Source organism: Lepidochelys olivacea (genome assembly GCF_965140295.1).
Source record: "Lepidochelys olivacea isolate rLepOli2 genome assembly, chromosome: 23".
Classification (NCBI taxonomy): Eukaryota; Metazoa; Chordata; order Testudines; family Cheloniidae; genus Lepidochelys; species Lepidochelys olivacea.
Window position 1 is genome coordinate 13,439,871 of NC_140433.1, and position 13,914 is coordinate 13,453,784.

Consider the following 13,914-nt stretch of genomic DNA (forward strand, 5'->3'; position numbering starts at 1 on the left):
GGGGCCGGGCCCTGCGCTGTGTGTGTCCCTGGCGCCCCCTGCTGGAGGGACCGGGCCCTGCGCTGTGTGTGTCCCTGGCGCCCCCTGCTGGAGGGGCCGGGCCCTGCGCTGTGTGCGTCCCTGGCGCCCCCTGCTGGAGGGGCCGGGCCCTGCGCTGTGTGTGTCCCTGGCGCCCCCTGCTGGAGGGACCGGGCCCTGCGCTGTGTGTGTCCCTGGCGCCCCCTGCTGGAGGGGCCGGGCCCTGCGCTCTGTGTGTTCCTCAACACCCCTCCCCCGCCGCCCCAATTGCTGATCAGGATAAACCATTCCAGCCTGGGGATCCTAACCCAGAGCCCCCTCTTTCCTCACCCGCCTCCACTGCGATGGGAGATCCCCCTCAGCCCCCCTCCCTGCAATGGGAGACCCCCAGCCCCAGCCCCTCTCCCTGCAATAAGAGAGCCCCCTCCCCTCCCAGCCTGCGACTGAAGAGCCCCTCCCTTCCCAGGGATGGCAGAGTCCCCTCCCTCTCCCTGCCTGCCACGGAGGAGCCCCTCCCCCTCCTGTCCCCACCCCCTGCCCCACCCAGCCGCCGTTCAGCACCGCGGGGCGGACAGCTCCGAGCCCCGCTCCGGCCGCCCGGTGCCGGCCCCCCGCCGCGATGGAGGGAGACGGTAGGAGCCCCCCCCCCCCCCCGATGGGAGCAGCCGGCGCTGAGGACTCGGGGGGCCGGGAGCTGAGGGGGGCGGCGGGGGGGAACAAAGCCGGGGGCGGGGAGCGGCTGAAGGGTCCGATCGCGGCTGGGGGAGGGGGGGCTGGCCGTGGCGCGGGGCCGGGTCCCAGCTGGGTCCATCGGTGTCACTCTGGAGTGACACCCGTTTACACTGGCTGAGGATCTGTCCCTAGAATCGCCCCCTGTGTCTTGATGGGCAAATTCGCTCCATAGAGGGCCAGAGGCTCAGCTGGTCTAAAGAGGTGTCACTCCAGTGTGACTCTGAATCATGCCAGCTGGGGGTCTGGCCCCACTGATCCAATGGAGCTGCAGCCACTGGCCCAGCTGGGACTCTGGCCCCACTGATCCAATGGAGCTGCAGCCACTGGCCCAGCGGGGGGTCTGGCCCCACTGATCCAATGGAGCTGCAGCCACTGGCCCAGCGGGGGTCTGGCCCCACTGATCCAGTGGAGCTGCGCCACTGGCCCAACTGGGGGTTGGCCCCATAACCCCCAATGGAACTACAGCGGATGGACCCAGCTGGGGATCTGGCCCCACTGGCCCCAAAGGAGCTGTAGCCACTGGGTCCTGGCCCCCTTGGGGAGCGCTGAGGAGCTGATGGATAGAGGGGAGCTCATGGCCCTGGGTGAGGTAGGGTGGGACCTGGGGGGTGAGGAGGGGGCAGGGTCCGGGAGGGGGCTGGGCTGGGCTGGAAGAGGAGCGGTGCTGGGAATTCGGAGGATCGATATTTCAGAGCTGTCGGCTCCCATCTTTTGTGTGTCTCACGGGACCCCGGGCGCCAGAGGGTCCAGCCCAGAGCCAGGTTCTTGGCCGGCTCCGCAGCTGAGTCATGGCAGCTGGGGCTGGGGAGGAGCCCATCTCTTGCCCTGATGCCCCAAGCGGGGCACCCGCTGACCCCCAGGGCCAGGCAGAGGCCGGCGCAGATGGGCGCGGTCCACAAGGTTGGGTCCAACTTAACAGGTGAAACCATATCCCCAGCCGCAGGCCGGGGGCCCATGGAGCCATCCCAGGTCAGGCCAGCTTGGGGTCCTGGCCCCATTGATCCAGTGACGCTATGGTCAGTGGGGGCTGTCCAGTGCTCAAAGCACATGCCCTGTAGCACAGACCCCGTGTGTGGTCTGGTGCGTGGGGGGAGGGTTGGAAGCCAGGACACCTGGGTTCTCTTCCTGGCTCTGAGAGGGGAGTGGGGTCGAGTGGTTAGAGCAGGGGGGCTGGGAGCCAGGACTCCTGGGTTCTCTTCCTGGTCTGGGAGAGGGGTGGAGCCTGGTGGTTAGAAGGGCGGTGGGGGGAGCTGGGAACCAGGACTCCTGGGTTCTCTCCCTGGTCTGGGAGGGGAGTGGGGTCTACTGGTTAGAGTGGGGTTGGGGGGAGCTGGGAACACGGACTCCTGGGTTCTGTCCCCAGCTCACTTCCCCCCTGGCTGGGCCCCGATCTCGCGGTGTGTTGGGTTTCATTGCTGGGGCGGGGTGGGGTGGGGGCGGGGGCTGTTGTGGTGCAGAAGGGCCCAGCTGTTGTGGATCCTCCGGCCTCAGGGCACGCGGGGGGGACGGGGGGGAGGCGGAAACACACGTACTCAGAGAGTCAGAACTGGAAAACCGCACACGCAGGCTGGGACACGTGCGCCCGCCCTGCCTCCCTGGCCCTGGGCTCCCCCCAGCCTTGCCGGTGCCCCTCACTCCCGACCCACAGCCCCCTGCCAGCCCGGCCCTGGGCTCCCCCCATACATACCTTTTCTCCCGTCGCCAGCCCCAGGGGAACCCTCTGCAGGGTGGGGGCTCAGTTCTTCTCTCCTATTCAGCCATATCGCCCCCTTTGCTGAGGCTGTGGGTTAGTGCCCCTCGGAAGTTGTTGTGGGGTAATAGGGGCCCCGGCCCCACAGCGGACGGGGCTCAAGCCCAACAAACTCATTTCACGGCCGTGGAAAGTGGTAGCGGGGGAGAGAGGTTGGTTGACTCAGAGAACCCACCTCCCAGACTCAGGGAGAGAACCCAGATGTCCTGGCTCTCAGCCCCCACCCCCCAGCTCTAACCACTAGACCCCACTCCCTTCCCAGACCCAGGGAGAGAACCCAGGAGTCGTGATACACTGCGTCACTCCGCCGACACTGCCCAACATGTAATTAAAGTGATGTGGATCCCCCAGCCCCATAGAGGGTGGGGACACGTGTTTGGGGCTGAGTGTTCGGGGCTGGGGTTTGTCTGTTGGCCTCAAGGGGCTGATTCAATCCCTTCTTCCTGCTTGTGTGCTCTGCCCTTCCCCAGATACACAGGGTTATTGCCCCTCATCAGCGCCAGCACCTCTTAGAGGGGAAAGGCCCTGTGCCCCAGCCCCCACCCCCCTGAGCCAGCCAGTCCCTGCCCTGGGGCCAGATGGGAGCTGGTGCCCCCTAGAGAGTCAGGCCCCATGCCCCATGGCTCCTTCCAGGGTGGTGTTTTCCGGTGGTTGCTCTGGTTGACAAAGGCCTGGGCTGACAGGGGCTGGCGGGGAGGGGGGGTGGGGGGGGAGCTGTCACCCAGCTCAGCACAAGTGGGCGTCAGGGCCCGGGGCAGCGAGGTTGCGTGAGAGAGAGAGAGCGAGCGCGAGCCGGCCGGCGCTGGGGTGAGCAATCACAGGGGTGGAGGGGCCCACGGGTCTGCTCCGGGGCAGGGGCTGGATACCGCGCTAGATGGGCCCGTGGGTTTGCGCCGGGGGTGGGGATGGGGGTCTCTCGTGTTACCCTGTGTCTGTCTATGTCCAGGCACCTGGGTTTGTGCTTAAAGCACTCGACTGGGAGCCAGGACGTCTGGATGCTAGCCCCGGGACCCCCCCCAACCCCCACCCTGACGAGATCAGAGCCCCGTCGCACCGGGCACTGCCCACGCCCCCCCCGCAGCTGGAGCCAGGCCCTGCCAGCCCAGGGGAGCTCACAGCCTAAATCAAGAGTTGCTGCTGCTTTCAATTCCATGGGCAAACTGAGGCCCAGGGCAGAGCTGAGCCATGCCCAGACCCACAGAGGAGGGGTGTGGAACTGAAGCCAGGCGTCCCATGTGCCTGGCAGAGGTGGTGAGGCCCTGCTCGGGCCGGGGGAGGTGAAGGCTCCGGCCCCTGATGCCCGCCCCACAACGTGCCTCACCGCTCACTCCCCGCCCGGTGCTGGGTCAATCCTGCTGGTTGGGGGGGTGGTTAATCCACTCGGCTCCATCTGTGAGTTGGGGGGGGGGATTAGCGAGCAGGGCCGGCCCCTGGCACTTTAACGGGCGCTAATGGGATCAGAGCCCAGGGGGAGGGGGCAGGAGAGAGAGAAATTCCCCATCAGCCAGGCCCCGGCACAGCCGGCCCCCGACATTCCCCATCTGTCTGTTCCCCCCTTCTAGCCAGCCCCCCTCTCAGCCTCTAGCTATCGAGCCATCCCAACGCCCCCTGTGTCCAGCCGGCTGGCTCCAGTCCCTAGCTAGCTACCCCTCTACCCCTCCCCGGGCACCATCCCGTCTGTCTGGCCGCTGTCCCATCTCTGGGAGGGGAGTGGGGTCCAGTGGTTAGAGCAGGGGGGGCCGAGAGCCAGGACTCCTGGGTTCTATCCCCATCTCTGGGAGGGGAGGGGGGGGTCCAGTGGTTACAGCAGTGGGGGGCCGAGAGCCAGGACTCCTGGGTTCCATCCCCATCTCTGGGAGGGGAGTGGGGTCCAGTGGTTACAGCAGTGGGGGGCCGAGAGCCAGGACTCCTGGGTTCCATCCCCAACTCTGAGAGGGGAGTGGGGTCCAGCGGTTAGAGCAGTGAGGGGCCGGGAGCCAGGACTCCTGGGTTCCATCCCCATCTCTGGGGGGAGGGGTCCAGTGGTTAGAGCAGTGGGGGGCTGGGAGCCAGGACCCCTGGGTTCGATTCCTCACCCCGTGGAGTGCTGGGCGGTGAGCCAGGCCAGGCCAGGGTGCAAAGGCAGTTTGCCAGCGGGGAGCAAGGCAAGTTTGCCAGGGCGGCCCCGGCCCGTTGCACAGGGGATGGAGGGTCCTGCCAGGGAGAGGAACAGCGGGGAGGTGCGGGGAGCCAGGACTCAGTTTGATTGATTGCCCAGTTTGATCGTCCTCCTGCGTGGGCCGGGCGGGGGTGGGGGCTGGTCGCACGTTGAGGGTGATTTTTTTCAAACTCATCAAGCTGATGCGACCTATTTCCTGGATTCCCGACCTTGCCCCCGGGGTTAACGCCGGCGGTAACTTACAGGCACCTTGCAGGGGCTAAAAGATAAACAGCTATAAGACCGATATCTATCCTGAGCAAAACTGACCCACAGGTGACCCAGGCTTCTGCTCTGCCAGTGTCCCACATACCCCCCCTCGCTGGGGGTACCCCCTCACCAAGGATCCCTAGGCTCTGCCCTGCCACAGCTCCGCTCTCTGATTTGGTGGCAGTAGTGGGATCCTGCAGTGCCTACCCCAGAAGCCAGGGGGAGACTGCTTGGGAGGGGGTGGTATCTCCTCCTGTACAGACAGAGCCCCCTGCAGGGAAGGGTCAATGGGGACCCCCCCCCAACAGCAATGGGGCTGGTAGTTAACACCCCGGCAAGATGTATGGGGCACTTGGGACAATTCACACCTCTCTGAGCAATAGGTCCAGGCCCTCGGCGGACTCAGGCGGGGGGTCGGGGCCCTCTGGCAAAGTGATGATCGGACGACCCGGATCTGTGCCCTCCCTTCCCCCAGGTGCAAAGATGAACGCAGCTCGGCGATCGGCCATGCTGGCCTCGGAGGTGACCGCGCCTCCCAGCCAGCTGGCCCTGAACGCCACCGAGACGCCCAGCAAGGAGAACGTCTTCTCTGACATGAAGGACAAGTTCATGAACAAGCTCAGCAAGCTGCCAAGTGAGTGCTTGGGGGGGATCCCCTCCCTGTAGCCCCCTGCCCCACCCCAGAGGCAGTCGCATCTCAGCACTGGGCCAGAGCCCACCCCAGAGGGGCTGCATCCCAGTGCCGGGCGAGGGGTAACCAGCCCCCCGCGTCCTGCCCCAGAGGGGCCCCGTCTCACTCCCGCTCTGTCCCTGCCGCAGTCCCGCCCTGGGCCGTGGCCACCATCCTGATCGTGGCGGCTCTTCTTCTGCTCTGCTGCTGCTTCTGCGCCTGCAAGAAATGCGGGAAGAAGAAGAAGGCGAAGAAGGCGAAGGAGAAAGTGAAGGCGCAGATCAACCTGAAGGAGGTGAAGGAGCTGGGCCAGAGCTACATCGACAAGGTGAGACCCCTTCTAGGGGTCGCCGGCTCCCACCCAGCCCCAGGGCGGGCGCTGGCTGGCTCAGGGGGGCGGGGAATGGGGCCCGGGGCCTGTCCCCTCTAGGGGGTGCCGGCTCCCACCTGGCCCCAGGGCGGGCACTGGCTGGCTCAGGGGGCAGGGAATGGGGCCCGGGGCCTGTCCCCTCTAGGGGGCGCCGGCTCCCACCTGGCCCCAGGGCGGGCACTGGCTGGCTCAAGGGGTGGGGAAGTGGGCTTGGGGCCTTCCCTGCTAGGGGGCCCCCACCAGGGTGAGAGGCTGGCGGGGGGGCCTCAGTTTGGGACTCAGCTGCTACTGAGCTGCTTATCTCCTAAGCCTCCCAGATGCCTAAGCCCTTGGCCCCTGAGGCAGCAGCCTCTGACCTTGGGGGCTGCCTGGACGCTCCGCCGAGGGGTGGGGTAGTTGTGTGTGGGATGGTGGGGGGGTAGAAGGAAGCTATTTTGGGTCATGGTTGTATAAGTGATGTGTGTCTGTCTCTCCCTGGCGCCCCCTGCTGGAGGGGCCGGGCCCTGCGCTGTGCGTGCGTCTCTGGCGCCCCCTGCTGGAGGGGCCGGGCCCTGCGCTGTGTGTGCGTCCCTGGAGCCCCCTGCAGGAGGGGTGGGGCCCTGCGCTGTGAGTGCGTCCCTGGCGCCCCCTGCTGGAGGGGCCGGGCCCTGCGCTGTGTGTGCGTCTCTGGCGCCCCCTGGTGGAGGGACGGGGCCCTGCGCTGTGTGTGCGTCCCTGGTGCCCCCTGCTGGAGGGGCCGGGCGCTGCATGTGTAACTGAGGTGCTGGCTGAACTCAGGGTCTCTCTCTCACTCCCTCTCCCCGCCCCAGGTGCAGCCTGACATTGAGGACCTGGACCCAGCGCTGCTGCCCGAGCCAAAGGACGAGAAGCCCCAGGAGAAGCTGGGCAAGCTGCAGTACTCGCTGGACTACGACTTCCAGAACGGGCAGGTGCGGGCACCCACGTGGCCTGGCATGGGACCCAGGCATCCAGGCTCACATCCCTCCCAATTCCAACCTAGGAAAAAACCCTCCCTGCCCAGAGCTGGGAATGGAACATAGGAGTCCTGGCTCCCAGCCCCCCCTGCTCTAACCACTAGACCCCATTCCCCTCCCAGAGCTGGGGAGAGAACCCAGGAGTCCTGGCTCCCAGCCCCCCCCTGCTCTAACCACTAGACCCCACTCCCCTCCCAGAGCCCTGGAGAGAACCCAGGAGTCCTGGCTCCCAGCCCCCCCTGCTTTAACCACTAGACCCCACTCCCCTCCCAGAGCCCTGGACAGAACCCAGGAGTCCTGGCTCCCAGCTCCCCACCGCTCTAACCACTAGACCCCACTCCCCTCCCAGAGCCGGGGAGAGAACCCAGGAGTCCTGGCTCCCAGCCCCCCCCGCTCTAACCACTAGACCCCACTCCCCTCCCAGAGCCCGGGAGAGAACCCAGGAGTCCTGGCTCCCAGCCCACCCTGCTCTAACCACTAGACCCCACTCCCCTCCCAGAGCCCGGGAGAGAACCCAGGAGTCCTGGCTCCCAGCCCCCCCTGCTCTAACCACTAGACCCCACTCCCCTCCCAGAGCCCGGGAGAGAACCCAGGAGTCCTGCGTCCTCTGTGTGGGGCACTGCTGTGGGGGAAGCTCACAGGGCGGCTGACACCCGGTGTCAGACTGGAACTTTTCCCTTTCACCCTGTCCCAGCTGGTGGTGGGCATCATCCAGGCAGCCAACCTGCCGGCGCTGGACATCGGGGGCACGTCCGACCCCTACGTCAAAGTCTTCCTGCTCCCTGAGAAGAAGAAAAAACACGAGACCAAAGTGCATCGGAAAACCCTGAACCCCACGTTCAACGAGACCTTCATCTTCAAGGTAACACCCCTCACTCCCGACCCACAGCCCTCTCCATGCCCCCCAGCTCTGCCGGTGCCCCTCACTCCCGACTCGCAGCCCCCTCCGTGCCCCCCAGCTCTGCCGGTGTCCCTCACTCCCAACCCGCAGCCCCGCTGGGGGAGGGGCCCTGCTGATCTCTCCCCCCGCGCCCCCAGATCCCGTACGTGGAGCTGGGCGGGCGGACCCTGGTCATGGCCGTCTACGACTTCGACCGGTTCTCCAAGCACGATGCCATCGGGGAGCTGCGGGTGCCCATGAGCAGCCTGGACCTAGCCCAGCCCATCGAGGCATGGCGGGACCTGCAGTCCGCGGAGCAGGAAGAGGTGAGGCCCCACCCGTGGGCCCTGTCGCCTGGCAACCCCGCCTGTGGGGGTGCATCCCAGCAGGCGGGGGGGAGGGGGTTCCCTGGGGGGGAGGGGGGCCTGGGGGTTGGAATTCCCTGGGAGAGGAGGTGGCTTGGGATTCTCTGGGAGGGGAGGGGAACCTGGGGGATGGGATTCCCGGTGGGGAGGGGGGTTGGGATTTTCTGGGGGGCTCTGGTGGCTTGGGATTTCTCTGGGAGGGGAGGGGAGTCTGGGGGTTGGGATTCCTGGGGGGGGAAAGTCTGGAGGGGATGAGATTCCCAGGGGGAGGGGGACTCTAGGGGATGGAAATCTGGGGGGAGGGGGGGCTCTGGGGAATGTGATTCTGTGTGGGAGGGGCACTCTAGGGGATGGGATTCCCAGGGTGGGAGGGGGGTTCTGGGGGATGGGATTCTGGCAGGGAGGGGGTCTCTGGGTGAGGGGATTCCCAGGAGGGAGGGGGTGTCTGGGGGAGGGGATTCCCTGGGAGAGGAAGGGTTCTGGGGGATGGGATGCCTGTAGGGGAAGGGGGGTTTTGGGGGTTGGGATTCCCTGGGGGGAGAGGGCATTGTGGGATGGGAGTCCCTGGGGGGAGGGGGCCCTGGGGGATGGGATTTGGGGGGGGGGAAGTGTTGGCTAATGTGGGAGAGGGGGGTCCCTAGAGCTAGGATTCCTGGGGAGGGGAAGCTGCAGTCCAGCCCTCCCAGTCTGACTGTGCCCCCCCTCCCCGTGCCACACAGCAGGAGAAGTTGGGGGACGTTTGCTTCTCCCTGCGCTACGTCCCCACGGCTGGGAAGCTCACGGTCATTGTGCTGGAAGCCAAGAACCTGAAGAAGATGGATGTGGGGGGGCTGTCAGGTGAGACAATGCTGCAAGCTTCCTCCCTGCAGTGCCCCAGCTGGGGACCCCGGTGCTGCGAGCTTCCTCCCAGCAGAGCCCCAGCCAGGGCCCTAGTGCTGTGAGCTTCCTCCCTGCAGTGCTCCAGCCGGGGACCCAGTCGCTGTGAGCTTCCTCCCCATAGTGGTCCAGCCGGGGACCCTGGCGCTGTGAGCTTCCTCCCCGCAGTGACCCAGGCCGGGACCCTGGGACTGCAAACTTCCTGGCAGCAGTGCCCCAGCCAAGGTCCTGTCTCTGCCCCGAGTGGGTCAGGCTCATGCCTGGATGTCCAGGGGGTTGAGCTCCATTGACACCCTGGCCTTGGGGCTCAGCAAACTTACAGGGGTGCTTGAACCTGCAGGAGCCAGGAATTGTGGGATAGCTACCTCACTGGTCACCTGACTGGTCCAGCTTGGGGGCAGGGCAGGGGGTTGCTCTTCAGACCCAGGTGGGGCGTGGGGTCTCTGTTCTGAAGTGTCTCCCGCCCCCACCCTCCAGATCCCTACGTGAAAATCCACCTGATGCAGGGAGGAAAGCGGCTAAAGAAGAAGAAAACGACCATTAAGAAAAATACCCTGAACCCCTATTATAACGAGTCCTTCAGCTTTGAGGTTCCCTTTGAGCAGATCCAGGTGAGTCCCCCCCCTGCCCTCAAACTCCGAGCCAGCCAGTTCCTGTCCTGGGGCCAGATGGGAGCTGGTGCCCCCAAGATGGCAAAGTCCCTGGGCCCCATTCCCCACCCCCTTGAACCAGCCAGTCCCTGTTCTGGGGCTGGATGGGAGCCGGCTCCCCCTAGATGGGAGATGGCACTCCCTTCTCTCACCGGCTTGATGTGGATATTACTGGTGTGGGGGAAGATCACAACACTGGGGGGGATCCCCAGCTGGGGGCACTGCTGCAGGGAAGCTTGCAGCACAGCACGGGAAATCCCTGGCTAATGGCACCGCTGCCCGGGGAAGTTCATGGCCCTGGCCAATCCCCAGCTGGGGCATCGCAGTGGGTGAGCTCACTGTGCCACCTCTCCTCCCCCGGCAGAAAGTCCAGGTTGTTCTCACCGTCCTGGATTACGACAAGCTGGGGAAGAATGAGGCCATTGGGAAGGTCTTTGTGGGCTGCAATGCCACGGGCACGGAGCTGCGTCACTGGTCCGACATGCTGGCCAATCCTCGGCGCCCCATCGCCCAGTGGCACACCCTGCAGACGGAAGAGGAGGTGGACATGGTCATCAGCATGAAGACCTCCTGATGCCCCTTCTTCCCCCCCGATCCTGGCCTGGCTGGCGGGCAGTCGTCCCATCTCCCGTCCTGAGTGAGTGGGAACGTGTGGGTGAGGCGCCTCTGGAGAATGCGTGTGTGGGATCGCCTGTGAGCCTGTTTCCTCTTTCAGAGCTGTTCCTGTTGAAACATCTTCGAGAAAACCTTCTGTTTCTGATCCGCTGTGTGAACCGTGAGGTTTACGTTGTGTCAAGAAGCTGGTGAGACGTCTACTATAGGGTTACTATGGAGTTACCATAGGTTTACTATGAGGTTACTGCGGGGTTACAATATGACTGCAGTAGGTTTACCCATCATGTTGTGCCACCTCATTTGAAAACTGGGTCTTGTGTGTAAACCTATTGTAAACCTGTTTACTAATGACTTACAACAGGTTTACTTTAGGGCTACCATAACTTTGCACAGGTGGATGTCATAGTGTGGTGACACATTTAAAAGCTAGGCCTCATGTAAATCTCTTGTAAATCTGTAGAGGAGGCATCCTAAAGATTTCCACCTTTGGATCTTGCAAGTCTCCTGTATGAAACTATTGTAGCTGTGTTGACTACGGGTTTACAATATACTTATATACTTGGATGCTATAGCGCAGTGCCATCTTTGAAAATTAAGCTTAATGTGTAACCCTATTGTAGATTTGATTCTTGTATGTTTACTAGTGGTTTACAACAGATTCACTCAATGGATACACTTAGCTTCACATGCTTGGATAGTATGGTAGGGTGCCATATTTTAAAACTGGGCTTCATGTGTAATCCTGTTGTAATTCTAGCTTTACTACAGATTGGCTCCAGGTTCATTTACAGCTTTACAAAGTGCTTATTATAGGCTTACAAGATATTTACTACGGGTTTCACACAGGTATACTTTGGGTTTACTACAGGTTCATGACAAGTTTACTATAGATTTTTGTGGTCTTATGATATGTCTAATATAGGTTTACAACAGGTTTACTGAGGGCTTATAACAGGTTTACTATTACTTTAAATTTTACTGTACATGATTTACTCTAGTACATTATTACTACATTTTACTGTAGGCTTACAATGGGTTTACAACAGGTTCACTAGAGACTTATGATAGGTTCACTATGGCTTTACTATTAGTTTACAAACATGTTTATTATGGGTTTACAGCAAGTTTACTATTAGTTTACAAACATGGGTTTACAACAAGTTCACGATGGGTTTACAACAGGTTCATTGTTGTTTTACAAACATGTTTACTATAGGCTTGCAACAGGTTTGCTATATGTTTACTATTGGCTTACAATGAGTTTACTGTGGGTTTAGAACAGGTTCACTACAGATGTACCAGATGTTTACAACAAGCTTACTATTGGTTTACAAACATATTTTCTACAGTCTTACGACAGGTTTTCTATATGATTACTACAGGCTTGCAGTGACTTTACCATGGGTTTACAATAGGTTCACTATAGACTTACATGTTTACAATAGGTTTGCAACAGATTCACTGTGGGTTTAAAACAGGGTCACTATGGGTTTACAGCAGGTATACTATTGGTTTACAAACATGTTTATTATAGGCTTACAACAGGTTGACAACAAGTGTACATGAGGGCCAACATTCAAATACACATTCCTTGCTCATATCGTCCCCCCTCTGGCTGCCTCATGGTGCACATTGGACAATCGGTCCTCGAGCATTTAAATCTATTGCAAACTTTACACATGAGACCCAGCCTCCAAATGCAGGCCCCTTTCAATGGAAGCCCCAAAATAGGACCATCCCTTGAAGGCACCAGCATCGGAGAGCTCAGCTCCTGTTTTCCCAGTGCCTGGTGGGATTATTACCTGGCTCAGTTTAATTCATCTCCGTTGATGTTTTGTTTTGGGTTGTTTTCTGCTTAGCTTGTGCCAATGAAATCAGGCTGATCCGATTCCCCACCTGGTTCCTGTTGTACCAAACCTTGCTGCTGTTCATCGCTACTCACACTTGTTAGTTAATTAACGTCCTTGAGGGGGGGACTCGGTATGATCATCCCTGGCTCTGGGAAGGTTAGAGCAGGGTGGCCTGGGAGCCAGGACTCCTGGGTTCTCTCCCTGACTCTGGAAGGGGAGTGGGGTCTAGTGGTTAGAGCAGGGGGGACCTGGAGTCAGGACTCCTGGGTCCTATTCACCATCTGACCTCTGGCAAGCCAATTCCTCTTCATACACTCCTAAAACTGGGCTAACACCCCAGTCTGAAGCCCTCAGACACAAGGCTGCAAAGTATTAATACAATGACCTCTTGGCTTTCGCTACCCAGAGCTCTCCTGCTCGACCATGGAGCCACTTTTCTCCTCATGCCCCATCTGGCTCCATTTCGGTTCACTGGGAGCTTGGCTGTATTTTGTTACTAATTGCTTCCTCCAGCTATTTAGTTCCCGAAGCAGAATCTCCCGTTCCTGCCCTGTCCAGGGATTTCTGTTCCCAGCAAAATGAGCTCAAGAAGAAGGACACCTCACCAGGCCAAGAATGGTCAAGTGTAGGGGGTGGTGGCCATTTTGTTTCTCGTGTTGACCACGATAGGATGTTTGGTATTATCCTCTGATTGTAGAATTAGCACCCCTTGGGGACTAAAAAATGCCTTCCATCCCCGCTATTTAAATCTTATCCCCTCTGTCTCCTCTCTCTGGTCCCAAATTTTAGTGACAGGCATGACTGGAGGCGTGATTGTGTCCTAATTCCATTGGCTGAGCCCTCGTTAGCTGGCTAACTCTCCATCACCTTTCCTCCCCCACCCCCCCTCCCAGTCTCAACTTTTAGCCATAAGCAAAGTGAAGAATACGAGGACCTCTGCTCAAGATGGCCTTCATCAAGATGGACGGAGACGTTAAATTACTTCCACTGACCAGTCCCTTGTGTCTCTCCATCTCTCTTTATCCCCCGGCCCCAACTTCTAGCAAAAAACAGAGAGATTATCAAGAGGGTGGCCATCTGAGTTGATGGCCACCATCCAGGATGGTGGCCACTCAAGATGGGGATGGTCATTCATGAAGATGGCCATGCCACATGATGGCGAACTGTGAGGCAATGCTAAATACTAGTCTCCCCAATCTCCTTTCCACCCTAAGTCCCAACTTCTAGCAACAACTGGTGTGTAAATGCCCGGCGCAAGATGGCCTCTGCCAAGCGTTGGAGAGATGCTGTGTCCTCCGTGAACCCCTTGTTCATGGTTCAAGATGACCTCCCCACCTCCGTAACAATGAGTGTGCCAAGAATTAAATGACCACCACCGTGCTGTGGCAGACACGCTGTAGGATAACGGCAGACGGGATCGTGTACAGGCCAAAGAGGACCATTGTAACCTATGACGTGGGTGGATTCTACCCCCACCCTCCCATTTTGAAGAACCTCCCCGCTCTCACCCGTTAGCGGTGCTGTCCTTTATACGCCGCACCCCTTTTGAACAGGTTTTCATATCGATGTCTTTGACCGCGCGGTAACATCGTCTGTTCATAAATAAATCAAAGAGCTCTATATTTCAAAGGTGTGTTCCTCATTGTCTCTAACGGGGAAGCAGGGAGGTAAAAGTTAAGCGACTCTTGATTTACAGCGGGGCGAGCGAGAGCGGACTCTGCTCCATTTGACTTCTATCAGCTTTCTCCTTATCACAC

General features: G+C 60.5%; 1 protein-coding gene across 1 annotated transcript; it reads left to right on the forward strand.

Moving 5' to 3' along the window:
* Positions 1-555: 555 nt before the first annotated feature.
* Positions 556-13,786, forward strand: SYT5 (synaptotagmin 5). Its single transcript, XM_084612189.1, has 9 exons — positions 556-650; positions 5,383-5,541; positions 5,727-5,905; positions 6,757-6,876; positions 7,616-7,783; positions 7,960-8,127; positions 8,886-9,003; positions 9,520-9,653; positions 10,057-13,786. The coding sequence occupies exons 1-9, from the start codon at positions 638-640 to the stop codon at positions 10,264-10,266; spliced, it is 1,269 nt and encodes a 422-aa protein (XP_084468315.1). The 5' UTR covers positions 556-637; the 3' UTR covers positions 10,267-13,786.
* The last annotated feature ends 128 nt before the right edge of the window (positions 13,787-13,914 follow it).

Coding starts and splice junctions, on each gene's coding strand:
- SYT5 (XM_084612189.1), top strand. Junction 6,877..7,615: donor ACGACTTCCAGAACGGGCAG/GTGCGGGCACCC, acceptor ACCCTGTCCCAG/CTGGTGGTGGGCATCATCCA. Junction 9,654..10,056: donor TTCCCTTTGAGCAGATCCAG/GTGAGTCCCCCC, acceptor CTCCCCCGGCAG/AAAGTCCAGGTTGTTCTCAC.